General features: G+C 44.6%; 1 protein-coding gene across 1 annotated transcript in view; it reads right to left on the bottom strand.

Moving 5' to 3' along the window:
- The window catches only part of BLMH (bleomycin hydrolase), a 42,878-nt gene that overhangs the window by 10,863 nt on the left and 11,243 nt on the right, over positions 1-20,772 (bottom strand). Inside the window, exons 7-11 of the mRNA XM_075561261.1 lie at positions 10,817-10,972; positions 9,797-9,955; positions 9,626-9,693; positions 8,543-8,660; positions 5,424-5,493 (exon numbers count right to left, since the gene is read on the bottom strand). Coding sequence (XP_075417376.1) covers positions 5,424-5,493; positions 8,543-8,660; positions 9,626-9,693; positions 9,797-9,955; positions 10,817-10,972 — 571 coding nt within the window. The remainder of the gene's footprint in view (positions 1-5,423; positions 5,494-8,542; positions 8,661-9,625; positions 9,694-9,796; positions 9,956-10,816; positions 10,973-20,772) is intronic.

Here is a 20,772-nt window from a genome sequence, read left to right as displayed (position 1 = left end):
ATCTCAAAAGAACCTGTTTTAAAAAGTCATAATTACTTTGCTCTAATAAATGTCAGCTGTTTAAAACAGAAGACAGTGGAACAATTCCCTCATCCAACTGTAAAATTCCTTTAAAAAATAACTCATAGATTCGAGTCCAAACACATAGTCAAACATTTCAAGAAGCTGACGAGATAAGAAAGCCACGCTGGTGTCCTCGTATGTGCATCCAATTGTCGGTGCAGGTAACTGGATACCAGAGGTCACCAATGTGAAGTAACCCAAGTGATGCAGTAAGGCGAGAACGAACTTCCGCTTTCCTGGCTCCCTCAGCCAAGAGGAACCTTTTCCGCTTTGTGAAACAGGTTATTGTATTTACTTAGTCTCTGGGCTGGAAGGGCCTGAGCATGACCAGTGGAGCTGGGGGTGGGGGGAAGAGCCAAGAGCAGCCTGCTCAGGTGTCTACTGTTTACTACCACCTTCTACTATTAACACGGTTTGTTTCGTTCCAGAAGCCATCGTCCTCAGAGGGAGGCACGGCAAAGAAGTAATAACAAGTGTTAGTGTTATCTACAGAAGCAAACCTTACAATAGCTGCCCGGCTCCAGGGGAGCACAGAGGGCTTGCCTCAGACGTGCCCACCAGGAGGGCAGACACGGTCAACAGAACAACCCACTCTGCTACCCTCCCAAGGTCAGGCCAAGTGTGCTAATTAAATTAGATCATGCTTTCTTTGCCTTCCTTCCTATTAAGTCAGAAAGAACATCACCAAGAAATACACGGAAATCATTTATTTTGGCTTTGAATGAAATCTTCTTTACCCACCCCCACCTCCAGTTCAACCTCTTATCTTTTGGCTCTCTACTAAAATGCTTTGCTCTGGATAATCTCTGGCATTTCAGTTATTTATCAACAACAGATTTAGTTTAGCTATAGGATTCACTACAGCTATATCAAGACCCCCATTTCCTTTAAAACAATAATGGAATGATAAGGAAGCAAAGCAAAACGCTTCTTGAGTTGGAATAAAGAGATACCGCTAAAAGGAAAAAGCCCAAAGTATTCCAGAATCTTCTTTCTTGCTACTGTTAGCTACCGCCAAGTCAACTTTGGCTCACGGCCACCCAGCGCACAACAGAACCAAACACTGCCTGGTCCCGTGCCACCCTCCTCAGCCTGCTCTTTCTGCGCCCTCCGCCACAGCCACTGCTGTCACCCCGCTCCTTGACGGGTTCCCTCTTCATTCCCACCAGCGCTCTCTCCACAGGCTGGTCCCTTCTGGGGACGCGTCCTCAGCCCGCGAGACCAGGACACTTCTTTAAGAATCGGCATTTAGGTTCAGAGCAAGAAAGAAAATAATGCACGCCACATAAAGCAGAGCATTTTCCTTTCTTTACAAATGTTTATCTTCTCCTAAGTGGCCATCACCGCTATCTATAAACTTAGTAGCTGCCACAGATGGAAAACATATTTCCCAGCAAGCCAATTAATCCAGGCTTATTTATACAAACCATCATTTTGGGTTATTTTCCTAAACACTGAACTGTGTGATAAGCTCAGTCACAGGGGCCAAATTGGATTGCATCTTAAACAGGAGCTACAGAAAGCTACAGAGGCTCATCTGAAGCAACGGGAAAAAGTGTAACCTAGTACCTTACATTTTACAGATGTTACAAATAATCAAATCACTTCAACCTCAAGACAAGTTTTACCCTTGCACCCACCACTATTTACAGATATAACCGAATTGTGAATCAAGAGTGCTTTCGGTTTGAAGCTTATAATTAAGAATGAGGTGAAGGCTTACAGAGCAGATCATAGTTCTACATTAAATAATTCATTTAAGAGTTAAAAAAATATTTCTGCTACTTTTGAGATTTAAATTCTCCTCTATCAAATCCTAATGTGTATTTGTCTTAAGGTGAAATTCATCTTATAAAACAAAAATCACCAATTAAAAAATGTTATGGTAAATCGATTAAATTCACCAGGGAAGAGATGGAGAACAGCAGATGGATATGGAAACAGGGCTTGTCAATATGCTGTCTCCAAGAGACACACCTTAGACACAAAGACAAAACCATACACAGAATTAAAGGATGGGGAAAATATATCAAAATAATGCCAATCAAAAAAGAATGAGTGGCAATATTAAATATCCAATCAAATAGACTTTAAGGTGAAAAAAAAGCATAAACATGCTGCACTTAAAATTCATAATAGTTTACACATAGCCCTGTAATCACAGAACAGTTATAGAAAGCACAGAAGGGAAACCTGGGAACTATCTGATAAGGAACAGAAATGTGCTAAGCGAATTTGTACTTGTTTAGATCTGCAAACGGAGCTGTTGCTGAGTTTCACAGCAGAGTCTAGGGATGGTCAGCCAAAATCCACCAATGGTCAGTTTAATGGGGAGATGAAAAAGACTTGGACTGAAAGATAAATGGCCGTCAGGTTTAGGGAATGAAATACAGGCTTCTGGCACACCAGCCTGTGAGATCACAAGGTGCTGAAGGGATCTGTTATCAGCCATCAAAGAACAAAAAATCATATCATTGTGTGCTCACCTCCCAGATATGATCGCTGAAGACAAATGGGTGTATAAGCAAATGTGGTGAAGAAAGCTGATGGTGCCCGGCTATCAAAAGATATAGCTCCCGGGGTCTTAAAGGCTTGAAGGTAAACAATCAGCCATCTAGCTCAGAAACAACAAAGCCCACATGGAAGAAGTACACCAGCCTGTGTGATCACAAGGTATCTAAGGGATGAGGTATCAGGCATCAAAGAACAAAAAAAAATCATAGTATTGTGAATGAGGGGGAGTGGAGAGTGGGGACCCAAAGCCCATCTGTAGGCAATTGGACATCCCCCTTACAGAAAGGTCGTGGGGAGGAGACAAGCCAGTCAGGGTGCAGTGTAGCAATGAGGAAACACACAACTTTCCTCTAGTTCCTAAATCCTTCCCCACCACTTCCACTATCATGATCCCAATTCTACCTTACAAATCTGGCTAGACCAGAGGACATACACTGGTACAGATAAGACCTGGAAATATAGGGAATCCAGGACAGATGATCCCTTCAGGACCAGTGGTGAGAGTGGTGACACCAGGAGGATAGAGGGAGGGTCGGGTAGAAAGGGAGAACCGATTACAAGGATCTACATATAATCTCCTCCCTGGGGGTTGGATAACAGAAAAGTGGGTGAATGGAGACATCAGACAGTATAAGATATGACAAAATAATAACCTATAAATTATCAAGGATTCATGAGGGAGGGGGCAACAGGGAGGGAGGGGGGAAACGAGGAGCTGATGCCAGGGGCTTAGGTGAAGAGTGGATGTTTTGAGAATGATAAGGGCAACGAACGTACAAATGTGCTTTACACAACTGATGTATGTGTGGATTGTGATGAGTTGTATGAGCCCCCAATAAAATGATTTTAAAAAAAAGAAATACAGGCTTCTGTCACTTGATCCGCAAACCCAAGATCTGTCTAGTTCAGAACTCAACAGGTTCTTCTGGGGCAGTTTGCACATGATCTGCACTACAATGCCATCGGCTCACTTCCCCAAGTCCACATCTCCTCCCCGACCTCTTACCCTTAGGAGCCCCAGGGCTCCGAAGAGGAGTTGCAAAGTCACTGTTGTAAATGTAGAGGCCGTGGGAACACAGCTCTATTGCTAGGCTGGCACTTCTTGCAGAGAAGTGGCTAACTACTGCTTGGTGAGGTGTCTGCTGAAGCGCGGTTCTACACGCCCGAGAATCTCACTTCTCAGGCTCTGGAACAGCATCCAGCCTTCTAACTGGTCTAGGACACGGTGTCTATTGTGTTTTCTCCACCCAGAATCCACTTGTTAGAAATAAGGGGTATGGAACCTAGGAAAGAACTGGCTGATTAGATCCCACAAAATGCCACCACCGTGTACATACACAGCACAGGCTGAGATCCTCCATTGGCAGTCGTCTTTTTTGGTGTGAGATCCTAAACACTGAACAATGGAAGATTCTTGAAAAGGTTTTCCCCCCTTTGTGATAGTTAAGGTTTACTGTGCCAACCTGGCCAATAAACACATGTGGGATTATTGAAGGGAGGAGTAATAAATGGCTCAGTGAGCTTGACCTTTCTTGTTCTCTGATGGTCAGGTTCAGTGTGCAGCTGCCTTAGCGAGTTCCCTGCCTGAGCGAGCAAGGCTCACTTCCTGCGAGCCATCCCTGAGAAGCCACATGGACTGACCCTGATGCGGCCCTGGGTGCTGCAGAAGGCGTGCTGCCAGCGCCGAGAGGCTTACACGCTCACTGACTCAGCTTTCCTCCTGCAGTCGGCATCATTGGGTGTGCTTTGTGAGATGGAGGAGGGCTTTGTAGATTGGTGTTGGACATATGGGCTAATGTCGGACTTGGACTAGACTGGGCTGGGATGCTTTCTTAATGTACACTTACCTTTTATATAAAACTCTCTCTTATAGACATATGAGTTTCTGTGGATTGGTTTCTCCAGTCTACCCAGACTAACACTCCCCTAATATTAAAAGCCGTCTTTAAAAGTCTACTCTCAAAAATTTGGAAGCATGTACAAAGTGTGAATCAGCGGTGAGCTCTGGGTGGTTGGATTACGAGAGTTTAATTTTCTTCTTTTTATTTAGGAGCCCTGGTGGCACAGTGGCTAAGCTTTGAGTGCTAACCAAGAGGCCCGTGGTTCAAACCTACTAGCCACTACTCAGGAGGAAGCTGTGGCAGTCTGCTTCTGTAAAGACTTACAGCCTTGGAAACCTTCTAGGGGCAGAGTCAAGTTCACAGCAGTGATGGGTTTGGGATTTCTTCCCGTTTTTAATCTTTCTACAATTCATATATTACCTGTGTCTTATTTTTTAGCCTACTTGCTACCATTTACTCGTGACTTCTCCCTGGGTTTTAATTCATCTGCATAAAACTGCTCAAAATGGTACCCAAGGATATTTTGCTCTTGGACTTTCCAGTATCTACTAGGGAATCTTTTACAGATACCTAAAGCATGCTTTATGATTCCCCCTCTCCCCCATCCAATCTCTTACACTGATGCTTCCGACTTTCACTAGGGTTGGTACAAGAGAAGAATACATGTCAACTGCTATGAATAAAGCAGACAGCCCGGCAAAGGGCACCTCGCCTTCTCAATGGCTACGGCAGTTCTCATGCAGAGGTCTAGCAGCTTCCACACGGATGGGAGTGAATCCAAGAGAGCAGAGTCAGCACAACAAATCTCGGCTTAAGTCAGTCATGCCAGTCATCGGGACTCAGATCACACCTGGCCCTGGGGTTTTACTCTACACGAGCTGAGTCAATGGAACCAATTGTGGGAAAACCCTCCAACTGGAGAAGCCTTCCATCCCTGTCTCTTGGGAAGCAGATTCGGAACAGACTCCTCTTAGCCTGACTCACTATTACCTACGTGGCGCTCACCTTTGTGGCCGTGGTCTTCGCCCCAGGAATTCTCCACTCTCCACTTCGAGAACGCGCCATCCTGCTCATCCTGCAAAAGAGTGGCCACAGAGTGTGAAAGCCGGCGCTCTGCTCATGAGCTGTCATGCGAATTTAGCCCTTGTGAAGCCTACTACTCAACCACGATATTCATGACCAGGGACATATATTTCCTACTAAAAGGGAAATACTTCAGTTTGAGTCTCTGGGGTAACAACATAACAAATACTATCATTTACAGTCAATGATGGTGCATACAGAAAATAAGCCTGTTTTAAAATGCTACTTGGATAAGGAAAGTGAAATACTAAATTAATAAAAACAGTAAACACCATTTGAAGACAGACTTGTTTTTAATTAATCTGAATTATTTGCAAAGGCATCCACTGAATTAACCTTAGAAATGACTCTAAGACCTTGGCAGAGTTTGTTGTTGTTTTAAATTACATTCTCATCACGCTGCTTGATTTTCTCATTAGGAAAATTAAGTAATGGTATCTTTTAATGTGTTCTTTTACTGATTCAGATACCAAAAAGATGGAATTTGAATAAAACAGGGAATAGCAAAGCAAAAGCAAAAAGACCATTTCATGAAATAAAACCCAGATAATTCTACTGTCCTGACTCTTCCTCACAGAGGGACAAGAGGAAGGCTCCACTCGGGAAAGACTTTGCTCAGGGCACTCGCTGATGACAAAATAACAAAATCCTTAAGCCTGGGAGGAGAGCTGGCCCAGTATTACCTCCTAATGATTCCAAACCCATCAGCTCCCACTTACACATAGGTGCAGGACAAGCCTTACCTCCATGGGACCTGGTCTTCCTTTGGCCCCGCTAACTTGAACACTACTCTCACTCTACTTCTCTGGGATCTCAGTAATGTGTCGGTTTCAGTAATCGCCAACAATCTGCCACCCACGGCTGAAACACCCTTACTTGGACTGCTATCTTAATTTTGGCCCCAAGACCCTTCAAAGTCATGTCATTGACCTCTCTGTTCTGAGGCTAGCATGTTTAGGGTTCCCATTCCCTTATTGTACTCTCCACCTTTCCTTTCTACGTGTAACTTACAGGCTCTGTCCCACTGAGAGTCATTGACTTGCTTCAAGTCTAAAAGCCTGCCTATGGTTTCCTCTGTCCATCACTTCCTACCTGACCAAAGCCAATTGTTTCCTGTGTCTTTTACAAATTTGGGCTGATAGTATTTGGAGCTCCCTCCCCTCAGGGATTCTAAGAAATCAGAAACAGAAAATAATATTCCAGAAATGAGGGGCTCCAAAAAGTTCATGGGGAAATGGACTTTTGGAAGGCCCGTCACACAAACGCATCATTATGCAAATGCTAGTCACACAGTCTTGGTGGTCAAAGCTCCTAAGTGCAAACTTCCTGTTGTGAATGTATAAATTCTGCTTTATGCTCTTGGCATGGACGATGACTCCGCTTCCCTGGTAAAATCGCATGCTACAAGCCATGCCAGTCAAGGAATAACAGTTCCTGAGAAAATGGCAAAAAGTACACATCATTTTTATTTCTGAAAAAGAGGAATACTGTACAACGGAGGTGGCAACCAACAAAAGCAAACTTCTCTTGCAAATTAAAATGGCTATTTTTGGCTGCTATTTTAAAAAAACAGCTCTTTAAATAGTTACTAAAAGTTTAACTCAAGAAGCTGTAGTTTAATAACAAATTCACTTAATCTAATAATTCAGCAGGTCCAAGTATATAAATACAATTACTCAAAATTTTACTATAGAAAAGTTACTTCTATGATTTTCCTTCATGTAAAAAGGTAGTGTTATTTACAATAATTGCTCATGACCTAATTCTATGCTTTGTTTATAATGCAAATGTGAGACTTTGTTAAGCCGAGCTGACAGAGCTTTTAGATCACTTTTTGCTAGGTTCAAATGGTTTTCTAAGCTAGACAGGTAATACCAACTGTACTTCACCCTTACTCTGAGTCACCTTGACCGGTCTGTTTCTTGGTGTTGGAGGCCCCCTAGTTCTAGGATGTGAGCGCCAACGGGTGGAAGGCCAAGGCGAAGAGTCCGTGGTCTACAGCCCTTCAGCCTCTGCACTCAGTTTAAGGCGAGGCGCTGGGATCTTGGCCTAGGGCTGCCTCACTGGTTCTAGGTGCTCTTTACGCCACACCTTGTAAAACCGCAACGGAGACGGCAAATGCCTCTACATTACTGTGATTTGTATGCACGTAAGAAGGTCTTCCATAGATGGGTTTTGAATAGGTAGCAAGCATGAGGCTCTCAGACTGGCAGGGGTGGGTGGGCGTGGGGGGAGGGGGGTGTCACATGGGTCAAAGGAAAGACGGTTATTAAGTGAACGGAGGGGAGAATGGCTGCCCAACTCCAATGTAAGCAGTGTCCCTGGACTGTACGTGTAGAACTGACGCGTGGTCTGCTGTGCTACTCTCAACAAAACGAAAAATAAAGAGTAAAAGTAGCTAAAAGTCTTCATTTTCCTGTCATCCCTGAGCACACGAGGTAAAATTTCTATTCTACAGTCTAAAAGTGGGAGGCTTACAGTTGAGAAAGACAAAATTACAGTTGTTTCTAACCCTGTGTTTTAGTGACATTAATATTCAGAATAACAGGAAATTCAAAGTACCAAGGGGCTTCAAAAGGGTAGTGAAAAAGCCCACGATCCCACGAACCCGTGAAGCCGCTCGTACAATATCTAGAAATGAACAAGAAGCCCACAGATTTCTGTTATCGATGCAGCTAAAGTTTACTGCAGATGAATCTGAATGATGAATAAAAGTCTGAATATAGTTCATCAAGATGTGAGCACGGTGAGACCTTTTGGACACATTTTAATTCCAAGAAAGAAGTTATCTTTCCTCAACTTTCCTTACTGACCTCTCTTCACACCAAGAACTTCCACAGTATGGAAAAGCAGTGGTCCGAATTCCGCGGCGTCGGGAAAGTTCCTATTTGTACTACCTTTGAGTTTGCAGCCAAACCCCAAAGTGGCGCAGGTACAGTCTCACTTGGAAGCTGACTTTGAAAGGTATCATATACACCACAAGTGAAGTGCTGCTGGAGAAGTCTGTGCACACACTGCCGCAGGTGTGCTGAGGGTCATACCTTTTCGGAGAAAGCCGTGAAGGTCATGGCATGGGTCATGAGGGACTCGCCAAAGGTCAACCTCTCAGCTTTGCTCATGTTCTTCAGGGAGACACCGAACACTAGTTCATGGTCGTAGCTGGAAGAAGAACGGCAGCACAAGTAAAGCGAGTGCAAGCTTGGGGAAACGGGCTTCTGCTATGAAGGGAACATCAGGGCCTCGGAAGGGGCTCACTAACTCCACAGCCATCAGCGCGGCCTCCGGCTCGGCCTCTTCAGAGAGAAGAAGGCACGCACTCATGCAGTCTTTGAGGGGGATCCCATTCCCTCTATGTCATAAGAGTAGCCTAGAATATATAAAATGATCACACACAAATTCTGCTATCAAAACGCTTATGAGAGTCTGCATTGTTATATTGCCCAGAAAACTTAAAAATAACTTCAACAAATAATGAAAACCATTCTGAAGTAGCTGCTTTCAAAAGTAGTCACTTCTGAGTGGGTAGAGCTACAGTTTCTGAATTCATTCAGACCACTGTTGATGGTGAAATTGAAGCAAATTATGTAAAAAATTCAGAGACCACTTTCAAAGTTAAAAAAAAACCCTATTAATTTTTAGTCGAGTTCTTTCTTCCTATTATTAACCTTTAAAATATCTATTCATTTTTTCATGAGTAAAAGTTCCTTGTAAGCAAGCTTCACCCGTCTATTTTCATCATCCAGGAGTCTGGACAACCCTGCAGGTGTGCTTCCCTTGTCACGAAGGTCGAGCGACACGAAAGGAAGTGAAGTGTGAGGAGGCCCAAACAGCAAACTACAGTTCGGAGAGAACCTCTTATGACACTAATCGATTACACTCGTGTGTGCCTTTCCTTGTGTGGAAAGGTGGCTTTCCACAGACACATAAAGCTTTGAAATCAGAGAGGAATTGTGATTGTGACTTGCCAAGCTAGAGGATTAGGTAGCTAGAGTTTCTGCACTGATCCCTCAAACTCTACAAGAGGGACAGAAAGAGCCCCGCCCTTAGCAGTCCATCATCTCTGGAGGATCTTCCCACAGCCCCAACCCACAGATGACCTGCTCGTGTAAATGTCTCGCACTCACACATTCATGTCACTGAGGCCCAGCTTGCCACTGAAGTGTTTTCCAACATCACAGCCAAACCATACAGCCTAGAAATAAAAGAAGAAGGTCAACGTAAGCTCCATCTTCTCCTACACCAGCGAAGTGACAGAAGCGTTAACCCCAATGGAGAGGACCCCAAACAATACCAACCTCTCCATCTTTGATGGAGGTAGCAACCATTTTTTTCAAGAAGTCAACAGGCTGGTTGTTATACAGCGTTTTTCTCCCTCCGACCATATTGCTTAAGTAGTCTACGGTGTAAAGCCTGTTGTACTTGTGCTGGGGCCGGGGGTCATTCACTAAACAAATCTGTTAGGATCAAGAAGACACTGATTAGAACATACACCCAGGAAATGTCCAGAAAGACACATGTCTCTAGTGTAGGTTCATGCCTGCCCCTCGTTCACTGCCCATGCCTTGAGAATATAAGATTATCATCATACTATCATACAACAAAGAAACCCAGGTGTATAACTCATGTGAAGGTCCTTAAACGTCCTAGTTAGTGCACGAGGAAAAGAGCTTCCTTCCTCTTCTTAACCGGAACAAACATGGGGGCTGCATCTGTTAGTTTCTCCTGCGTGGCAGGAATTGCTCCAAAAGGAATTCTGAAAAACTGCATAACCACGCAAGCCAGGATGGCAAGCTCATCCCTAAAATATCCCTGTTCTCATGTGAGGCGGTAGGGTCAACACCCAGAGCTAGGACTTCAATCCAAGAACAACAACAAAACTCATCTGCACAGACGAGTCAAGAACCAATAAAGGACGGAAGCTGGCTCCAGTCCCCTTGGGGGGCAGTAGGGAGAGCCTGAAGGAATCAAGAAAAACTAGGACAGGACAGTGCTCCCCTCGGGGAGGGAATCTTCAGAGGGGCTCTGAACACATGGTCAGAAGCACCCGATATGCTTGTACTGTCTTTGCAGCTGAGAAAGGTTCTTAAGAGACAACTGGGGAAGCACTGGGGAAGTGAGCTGCTTGTCCTGCTGGCCCCGAGTTAGAAACGGCTCTGAAGAGGTCCTAACACAGCATAAAAACCTCCAGATCAAGAGGAAAAAACTGTGTGCTTAGTGTTGCGTTTGATAGTCTGGCAAGCCTTCTACCCTCCCTGTAGTCAACGGGTCCTTGAAGGTAAATGGCAAGCAGCTGGCCGCCCTCGCCAGTCTCCCACCTTGTCCTCCATGTTGAAGAGCGGCTTGACGTGCTCCCGGTAAAACTCCAAGGGTGTTACGGGGCCGATCTTCTGATAATTCTTATCTTTGTCTCGATACTCCCAGGTGAACGTCTCTGGAGGATTGCCCAAGCAAATACACACCACTCGGAAAATCTGCAAGAGAGGAGGACAGATGAGCAACGGTTTTTGCACATTTGGCGGTTTTTGCACATTTGGGGGTAATTTTCTTCAAGTTAGGGAAATAAGAAATCAGTGGCTCACCTCAGTCAGAAATTTCACAGGAAATCTAACCTTGTTCCGAAAACCAGAAGGTTCATGTCCAATATTTGGTATCAGCTAACTTGTGAGATCTCACTCATATAAACATTTCAGAACAATGCAATTCTGAAATGTTAATATTTACCGTGGAGTGTTTGCCCTGCAAATTAAACTTCCTTTCCCGAGAAACCACCCACCATTGATACCCAACAAGATCCGGGTGGCTGCTCCATGGATTATTTTCCCAGTGATAAATAATGACATATACTTTATAAATAGATTTCCTTCCCTTTATGCATCTAGACTTTCCTTTCATTGTGTCAAGGAACTCTGCTCATTGAAGTTGGAGCTTTTCGGATGGAACATGGATAAAGATGTCTGTTAAAATGATTAGAAGAGGAATCACTTAAAATACTATTTACTTTTTCATTGTGAGAGCACAGTGTTTTCTAATGGTGTTATGCCTTCATGAGGGTTTGAAACAATCCTAACATTTACATTATTCGTATTCCAGAAAGACAAAATAAAATAAAGGGACATACTTTGTACAACATCACAGCAGACAATTTGCTCATGACTTAGAAAAAGAGCAACACCATGTTCTACTCCTCTCTCAGCACAGGGACCACGCGGAGCCAACTGTATCACTATTACTTGCATTATTGGTATACTTCATTACAGTCAAAACTAGACAATTATGTTCTGCTGTTTACTTAATTCCCACAATACTCTCTCAAGGTATAATCCCCCATCTTCCCCACATCCTTCCCCCCATCCCCCCAGAAGAAGACTGAGAAAAAAGTAAAGCAACCCACTTCAAGTCAAACAGAAGTTAACAGAATCATCATCTGCACTGAGATCACACACTGAGAGACAAATCGTAATGTCCCCTGCGTGTGAGGTGAAAAGAGGGGATATCGAGTGTCTACAGGAGTGCACTACAATCTCCAAATAACCCATGTCTGAATCCTCACAATAAGGACGATAGTTCCATTTTACTGACAAGGAATTGGAAGTTAAAAAATAAGGCAGCTTATCTGAAACCACAAGGTCAGTAAATGGAAGAATTAGGATTTGAACTCAAATATAGATTACGAAGTTCACACTGGATTTCTACTCTTTTTGAAAATGTCTTCAATTCTCGGTCATGTTCTACATGCTAGTTTGGTGAGTAGCAGCCACTGGGATATTAAAAGTTTGCAAGTGGCCATCTATGAAGCAGCTACTAGTCCCCATCTGGGGTAAAGAACAGTGAAGGAAACGGAAGACTGAAGGAAGAAACGCCACCACAGGACTGATGGTCCATGCGAACCGCAGCCTCTTCAAGCCTAAGACCAGAAGAACTAACTACATGGTACCTGGCTACCGCGACTGACCATTATGACCAGGGACACAATAGAAGGGCCTTGTTGGAACCAAATCAAATTCATTTAAAAAAAGCCAACGCCTACTGGCTTGATAGAGACTAAGGACATCCCTGAGAGCACTACCCTAAGTGCCATGTTTTTAGTCTGGAATTGAAGCCACTACCAAGAATCGCCTTTCAGCCAGATAACAGGTTGGCCTATAAAGTGCAGTAACACCAAGGCACATGCTCCTTTAAACCAGTAACGCCGAGAGACCAAACAGCTGACACCGACACAGAAGCCAAGATGAGATGGCAACGAGAGCAGGGAAACGGGCACAGAGGGGGAGATGGTGAGCATGTCATAGAGCGTGGTCTGTGGAATGTACATTTCATTTGTTGTGCAAACTTTCACTTAAAAGCTATATATTAAAAGAAATTCTAATGGGGAGCTCTTACTCAATATGTGGAAGCAATCTTCTCCCATGTGTGAGCTCCATTAAGTCACACGTGCTAGTGGTACCATGCATCGTTCCTGACACATTATGGATTTAAATCTGCCATATGACAATTACAGGAAGTCATCATCATTAAAAATAGAACTATAAATTCCATTTCTAATTCAGGACCTCTCTCCCCTTTGTCTCTAGTTTAAGCAAGAACAAGGATCCCAAAGATACATGCATTTAAACATTGGCAAATTGGGTCTTGGAATGATGAAAGACTCAATTTTGTGTTTCCCCAATCTCTTCATGTAAATTCTCCCTTCATACATTTTGCCATTAAATGTATTAGATTCTGCTGCTGAACTTCAGGAAGAGGTGCGAAATATGGTTAAGCTAATCCCACCCGTGTTATGGAGTCAATCTTGGAAGCAACGGGGCTATTTCAAGTAATGTCCTACTAATTCTATGGGCTCCCTATCCCTAGGGTCTCTTCCAGACAAGATGACAGAGATCACAGAAGATTACATGAGCCACATTTCAGAGGTGTTCTAGAAGCAGGCAAAAGGCTCAGAGATCAAAATGAAAGTACAGCCCAGGGTTTCCCAGAGCGGGCGATACCGCTCCCTGGGCAGCAACAGCAGGTAAGTACACTCTACCCGGGATTAGGGGCGACAGTGTGAACGTTTGTCATTGCCAAGGGGATGCTGGGTCATGTTCAGAAAAGGGCGAAGCAGGCCAAATAAGTTTGGGAACCTGTGTGATGACCTTCGCTTCCCTTAATAGAGTGCTCATTAACCCCTGGTTTACTCTCCTCTCTCTTCAAGATTTCTGCCCCCTCTTTGCTTCTCAACCCAGTGTCATCAAGTTGATTCCTATCCATAGTGACCCCAGAGTCACCAACGAATCACGTGAGCCTGCCTGCGTGGCTTCCAAATACCTCCACCCAAACCCTGGATCACAGACCACTTAAGAAGTTTATTTCTTAACATTCCCTGGTCATACCTGAGTTGTTTCTGAGTCGCCAGAATTTCTTAGACTGACTTTAGGGAAATTCCTGACTTTCCCAGTCCTTACCTGGCATCTTCACGCACCTAGAAACACCCACTCTAGATCCCCCAGTTCTCAGCCTGTAGCCACGTGTCCTCAGAAACCACTGTAGCTGCCTTGCGACCACTTCTCCTCATCCCCAGGATAGTCTAGGCCTCCAGAGTCTTGGGACAGGATGGAAGAAAAGGGAAACAACTCCTAAGAGCCTGGTCCAAGCCACTGTGGGAGCCAAATTAGAAACCAGAACAGGCTTGACTATGGCGTTAGGCCCAACGGAGACTCGAAGTCCTGTGTTATTATGGGAAATAGCGCCTGTTTCTACCCCTTTCATTAGCTTGCCATGCACTGTGTTTTGTTCTGTTTTCTGCAAGAAAACCTTCCTTTACTAGCTATTTATTCTACGTTCTATGCACTCGAATAATTGGTCCTTACACTTAAGTTATTCCACTCTCAGGTTCTGGCATTTAAGAAAAAAAGTGACAGCAACAGCAATGGAGTCACCGGGAGTCGGAATCAGCTCCATGGCAGGGGTCTGATTTTGGAGCCATGGGTCAATGAGTTGTTTGGGGTTCATATGGGCCAGAGAGTGACTTATAGTTGTTCAGCTTTAGGAATCTGCCACGATGAGGAGGGCAGTGCCCCGGCAACGATAATCAAGACACGGAAAGTACCAGGGCATGTTGAGGCTCGGAGGGTTTTAGAGTCCTCGAGGACAGGCTTTCTCAATCCGCGCTTGCTGTCACATTTGCACACCTACGTCAGTGGGACCGTGCTGACTTCACTTGTCCAAGGGTGAGTAGTCAGCCCCTCCAGGTCCTCGTCAAAACAACAACAGACAAACAAAAACTGGGATAGAGAAGGGAGGACCAGGCCTGGGAAGATTAAGAGCACTGGGTGAGCTTCTGTCCACCCTTAGACACGCTGTACAGATCACTCTGAATGCATCCCCTATGCTTTACAGAGAACCTTTACTGTGTACTTGACTCCCTAATTGAGTCCACATTAAAAAGTATCAAACCACTCCTTTCTCTGGGGCAAAACGGAAACACCCATGGTGGCCCAAATGAAAAGGAAATCTGCATTTCTGCTGTCTAAATTAATTACATAGTGATTCTTTTGGCAAAGCACACAAGCCTTACGCCCTGGTGCATATTTATAAAACGAAATGTCTATCAAGTGTCTAGCTAAGTATGAAGGAGGATCAGGGTGACATTTCTCTTTATCAGAGTCTAGTAAACTTCTGTAATTTTAGACATGTTGCTTTTATGGTATTTGGTCCTAAGATTCATCACCACAGCCAATCACATTGTGTCAGTTTGTAACAATCTGGAAGGAATAATTGTCTCAGGAAAAACTAATAATAGTTCATTAAATAAGCTCTAATTTAAAAAAATCTCTGAAGTACAATCTTGGGGGCCTCTGATACCCTATTTTCTTGATGGAAGAGCATGCTGTTCTGAGATGAACATTCCCTGTTCCCAAAGGTCAAGCGGCAGTGATCTTTGGAGAGCCAAGTCTGCTCCCTAGTGGACAGCGCAGGAGTGTCATCTGCTTCTTGCAACATGCACTTGGCATTCAAGAAGGGGGCAGCAAATACTATCCACTGAACACAAGCCATCATACAGAACAGAATAAAATAAGAACACAATCGTATTCCCCAGAATAGAATCACATACTGAAAAGCCACTCTTAGTCCATTTAGGGAAATGTTTCTGCGTCTTTAGGTAAGCTTCCCAGTCTTGGTCCCAGCACTATTTTTCTCTCCTGGTTTATTTATATTTGAAAATCGTCTTCTAATAGATTAGAGAGGCCCCAGGGGTGCAGTGGGTCACACAGTGGGTTTCTAACCAGAAGGTCCGCAGCTGGAAGGTCGCTCCTCGGTGAGAGCGATGGGGCTTTCTGCTTCTGTAACAATTTAACACCAGTTCTCTTTCCCACAGGGTCACTCAGGGAGTCGATGTGATGGTGGGGAGCGCGGCCTGGGTTTTGTTGTCATATTCGGTTACACGTTTGCTTTTCTCTCTCCCTATTGGAATGCACACTCCCTGCGGTCAGGGGTTTTTTGACTGTCTTGTTTCCTGCTGAATTCTCAGTGCTCGGAACAGTACTTTGTCTATGGTGTGTTGCGTGGAGGGTCGGGGGCACGGTGGCTGCAACAATGGGCTCAGGATGGTGAGGACGGTGCACGGCCGGGTAGAGGCAACCTAATGACAGCTTACAACGGCGGCAATGGAGTCACATCACAGCAGGGAGATCAAAACCGTTACTGAGTACACGGCTTGGAAATGCGATTTTAGACCACACTTTGTGATCAGAATCAACCAGACAAAAGGCATTAAGTCAGAGTCATAAGCATGGACTTTGGGAATATGGGATTTCTGAAATGCTGGAAAGCTGAAGGCAGTTCAGTGACATCTGAAAACTGGTTTTGTTTTCCTCCAACTCCCTAACCTAATTGTGCTGTGGCTTTCTGACTTGGAATTTGGTTTAGGAAAATTGGAGAGTCCAATGTTTGTAATGAATCCCTTTACTATAGATTACTGGAGAAAGTTCTACAAGGTGACACCGGCCCTAGCGTAAAAGGGCAGTGGGCCATCAAAACTGAGCTAAGGTTTTTGAGCCACCGAGGCCCTCCCTTTGCAAACTCAGACGGCCCCGGCAAGCTGCGGTGGATCTGCTGGATCGAGTCCAGCCTCCTGGGTCACTTGGCTTCTGATTAAGATTTGCAATCTTGACTAATTAAACCTGGAACTTACACAAACTTTATAAGGTGGGTCTGTACAATCCCTTTGAACAAACCCACATGCCCACCAGAAAGTTTTAGTTGGTATCAGAAAGGTTCAAATCTCATTTCTAACTTAAATCCATTTCATAAGTAGGCTGAGTCTGAACTATAAATAAGAGGATCTTGTCTCTCAAGTCTGATTTCACAAAGGAGCCAGGAGGCAGTTATTGAAACACAACAAGGTCTACACTCCCTGGTTTGAAATCAGGAAAGGTGTTCATCAGGGCTGTATCTGTTTACCACTCAGTCAAGATATGTGCCACGTACATCATCTGAGAAGCCGCACTGTGAGGAGGCTTCACTAAGTCTGTGCCATTGTCTAAAAAACTTTGCGAAGCCCCCTTTCTCTATGAAAAAAAATACAGCATCAGGATTGGAGGAAGAATCATTTGCAATCTATACCATGTGCAAATTATACAACCTTGCTTTCAAAAAAAGAGAAACATTCAGAATGGACTGCAACTCAGAAGGAAAGCAAAAGTGCTCACCGCTGAGCGGTCAGTAACCTCGGGCTATGTGGAGAACGCTGTGGGGGCTCGCGGTGCTTGCACCCAGCCACCGTCGCGGAAAGAGCAGGGAGTGCTACTGCCCTGGGCCAAGCTGTTGCGGGGAGACCTCTTTAAAATGCTGACGTGCCAGTGGCGCTTTCAGGACTAAGCTGCACCTGACCCAAGCCAGTGGCTTCTCAATCACTTCATATGCCTGTGAGAGATGGACAACGAATGAGGAAGACTTAGAACAACTGATGCATTTGAGTTATCGTGGTGAAGACTATGAAATATTCTATGGATTTCCGAGAAAATAAATAAATCTGTCTTAGAAAAAGTACAGCCAGAGTGCTCCTTAGAAACAAGGATGGTGAGACGATGTCTCATGTACTTCGGCTATATTATTTAAAAGAGACTTACTTGATGGCATGGAACAGCAGTAACAAAGGAGTTCTGGTTCCCAGTTGGGTAAGTGTTAAATTGCTAACCACGAGGTCAGCAGTTCAAATCCCCCAGCCATTCCATGGGAGGAAGACGAGGCATATTTGCAGTCTCAGAAACCCCAGAAAGGGTCCCTGTGAGTCAGAGTGGACCTGATGACAGTGGTTTAATAACAACAGATAACTGATGGACTCAGGAAAGGGAAGGGCAAAAGGGAAAAAAGCTTGAAATATGAATATGAGAAAGAATGCTTTGATTCTAATGTAAAGACAAATGATGTAGGATGGAGTCAATTCCCATACGCATGCGTACACATGACAGGCATCTACCCTAGTGAGGTGAGGGGCAGGGGTGAGGACACAAACATTGAGGCAAAAAACCAAACTCACTGCCATGAAGGGAATTCCGACTCTTGGCAAAGCTAAAGGACAGAGAATTGCTCCTATGAGTTTCTGAGCTGTACATCTTAACGAGAGTAGAAAGTCTTATCTACCATGGAGCAGCTTATAGGTTCAAACTGCTAACCTTGTGACTGGCCGCTCAACTCTCTACCCATCATACCACCACCACCATTCCTTTAACCACTGAGCGGCAGCCATTCATACTTACAAATGTAAGAAGCTCAAGAAGGAGCCCTGGTGGTATAGTGATGGCATGCTGGGCTGTTACCTTACGGTCAGCAGTTCAAAACCACCAGTCGTTCCCTGAAGACAAGGCTTGCTACTCCCATAAAGAGTCAGTCTCAGAAAGCCAGGGATACAGTTCTGCCCTGTCCTGTGGGGTTAACATGAGTAGGGTTTTCTGCATAAGCTGACACAGAATGGAGGACATCATAGTAAACAGAAGAGTCAGAATGGGAATAAAACAAAGACAACAATAAGGGAGTAAAATATTTCAGTCCTTACCATCATTACAGAGGCGACAGAATCTTAGGATTCATTTGCACACTGAGAAAATAAAGTAAACGCTATAGAAATACTACTGGTTACTTCCACGGTCACATAAATTCAAAGCTATGGTGTCCTTCTATCTATCCAACTCTCTAGTTTGACTGATGGGGATTCTGGGTTCAAAAGTATAATGATGTACAGATCATAATGTCGAATGGCTAGAAAGGCACTCAAGTGGCCACAGACAAGAGCTGAGGGTTGACAAAATTGTTTTGATTCTCCTGGAATCCAGATTTCTGGGTTCATGGATTTGGGGTGACCCACCCAGGCCATCTGCCCTTAGGCGTCCTTTTGAACCTTAGCAGAAATGGTCCCCTTCAGAGAACACAATAAGCCTAGTAAGCATCTTAGCAGAGACCATTTTGCCTTAGGTAGTGGGTTCTTTTGGAAAACTGTCTACAAGGGGCCACTTTGAGAAGGAGGCATTCCCAGGTATGACTAGAGGCAGGCTGTGATGGAGGGTGTAAGACAGGGCCTTGATGCCTCATTCCTGTAACCAACGGACCTCAAAACCCTGCTTGTGCTTCGATCCTACCTCCTGAGAAATTAGTGTGACAATGACCCATACAACGCCCTTTCACTGTCCCCGTTGGAGGGCCTTCCTTGGGTGGATGCTTCTTCCCTTGGACCATGACTGCTGGTCACAGACAAAGCGGAGAGGAGGGAAGACAGCTCTCTACTGCTCCCTGGTGGGGAATGAGAGAAGGGCAGGACCTGTGAAAGATGGCATCAAATATATTTTCAGTCTGCGAAAGGCATACAAAGGTACATTCAAAGTCCTTCGGTGATGTCAATGGGAGCAAGCTCAAATAGACTCACACGCAGAGACAAATCCCAAGTCGGGATTTGGTCAAAGCCTAAGAAATCACCAAAGATGTGGTCAGTCACAAATGTTATCAACTCTCTGTTAACACCTCAATCAAGAAAACAGCCAAAGGTTTGAAAGGAGCTTTACAATCAATTAAGTTAGCACTAATTTTTCACACGGTTCTTGAGCTAAAACCAAATCTTCAACTATTTTCGCTGACAGGAAATATTTCCCTACTTTAAGCCTTGTTACTCAAAGTGTGGCTCTTACTCCTGGGAGCTGGTTGGACATGCAGATTCTCAGGCACCAACTCAGACTTCCTAAATCAAAAGCATTGTGACAAGATCCTCGCAGGTGATTCCGCACACACTCACTACTTCACAACACACACCTGTTAGTTCCCTTGGCCAGAACCCCGTTTCTTCCACTGTACCTCACATCTGCTGACCCTGATAACACAAGGCCTCATCCCCTATCTGCAAGCCGCCTTGCAAGAGTCTCATCTTTACCCTGTCCTCTACATCCACGCCATTCATGACTTCTAACTGTCTCCCTTGCAAAACAGTACCATCAAAACGCTCCCATCTCCACTGCCCCCTTGGACTTCTAACTGGTTTCCCGATGTACTCTCTTGCTTGTTCTACTATTGACTTTTGCCAAAAGAGCCTGAGTGAATAAAAAACAAATAAAAATAAACTAAACCGTGGCCCTTCTTAGGTTAAAGATGCCCAAGAAGTTACCCCATGCACAGTAAACTCCACACCTCCTTCCCATATGCGGAGAGCTTACAGACCCTCTACCACCACCTGGTGCTGAGTGCTGCGGGTAACTTGCCTGGCCGCTCACCACAGGTGAAGAGACGGAGCGCACCCAAAGACGCCCGGGAAGAAAGGCCTGGCAGTCTAATTCTGAAACCTCAGTCTTGATGGGGCACAGGTCTACCCTGACACACATGGGCCACCACAAGTCAAGTCAAGGAGGATAGAAAACAGGGCAGGAAGGCAGCGATGGATGACAGGGAAGGCCCAAAATCCATTTGCCAGGTCCCAACGTGGATTAAGTTTCCACTGAACGAACTCCCTGGGACCGATGACTAGATATGTGAACAGTTTTGTCCTCAGACAGAATGTCACGGAAAATGAACGACTGCAAATGTAGTTAGCTTAAAATCCAACGCCTTATCAGTGGGTTTGCCCTTTGGCCCATTTTAACTTCTTCTAGTTTATAGCATCTGCTTTTTTTGAGGGTTGAAGTTTACCTATTTTTATTTTTTATTACTAATGGGGCTTTGGGGGTGTGATTTTCTTTATATGAAATCCAGGATAGGTAAATCCAGAGTAACTAGATTAATAGATCTTTAGAGTTATGACAGAGGAAGTTGGGGA

The sequence above is a fragment of the Tenrec ecaudatus genome, chromosome 10 (assembly GCF_050624435.1).
Source record: "Tenrec ecaudatus isolate mTenEca1 chromosome 10, mTenEca1.hap1, whole genome shotgun sequence".
Lineage (NCBI taxonomy): Eukaryota > Metazoa > Chordata > Mammalia > Afrosoricida > Tenrecidae > Tenrec > Tenrec ecaudatus.
This window is presented reverse-complemented; position numbering and strand designations above follow the sequence as displayed.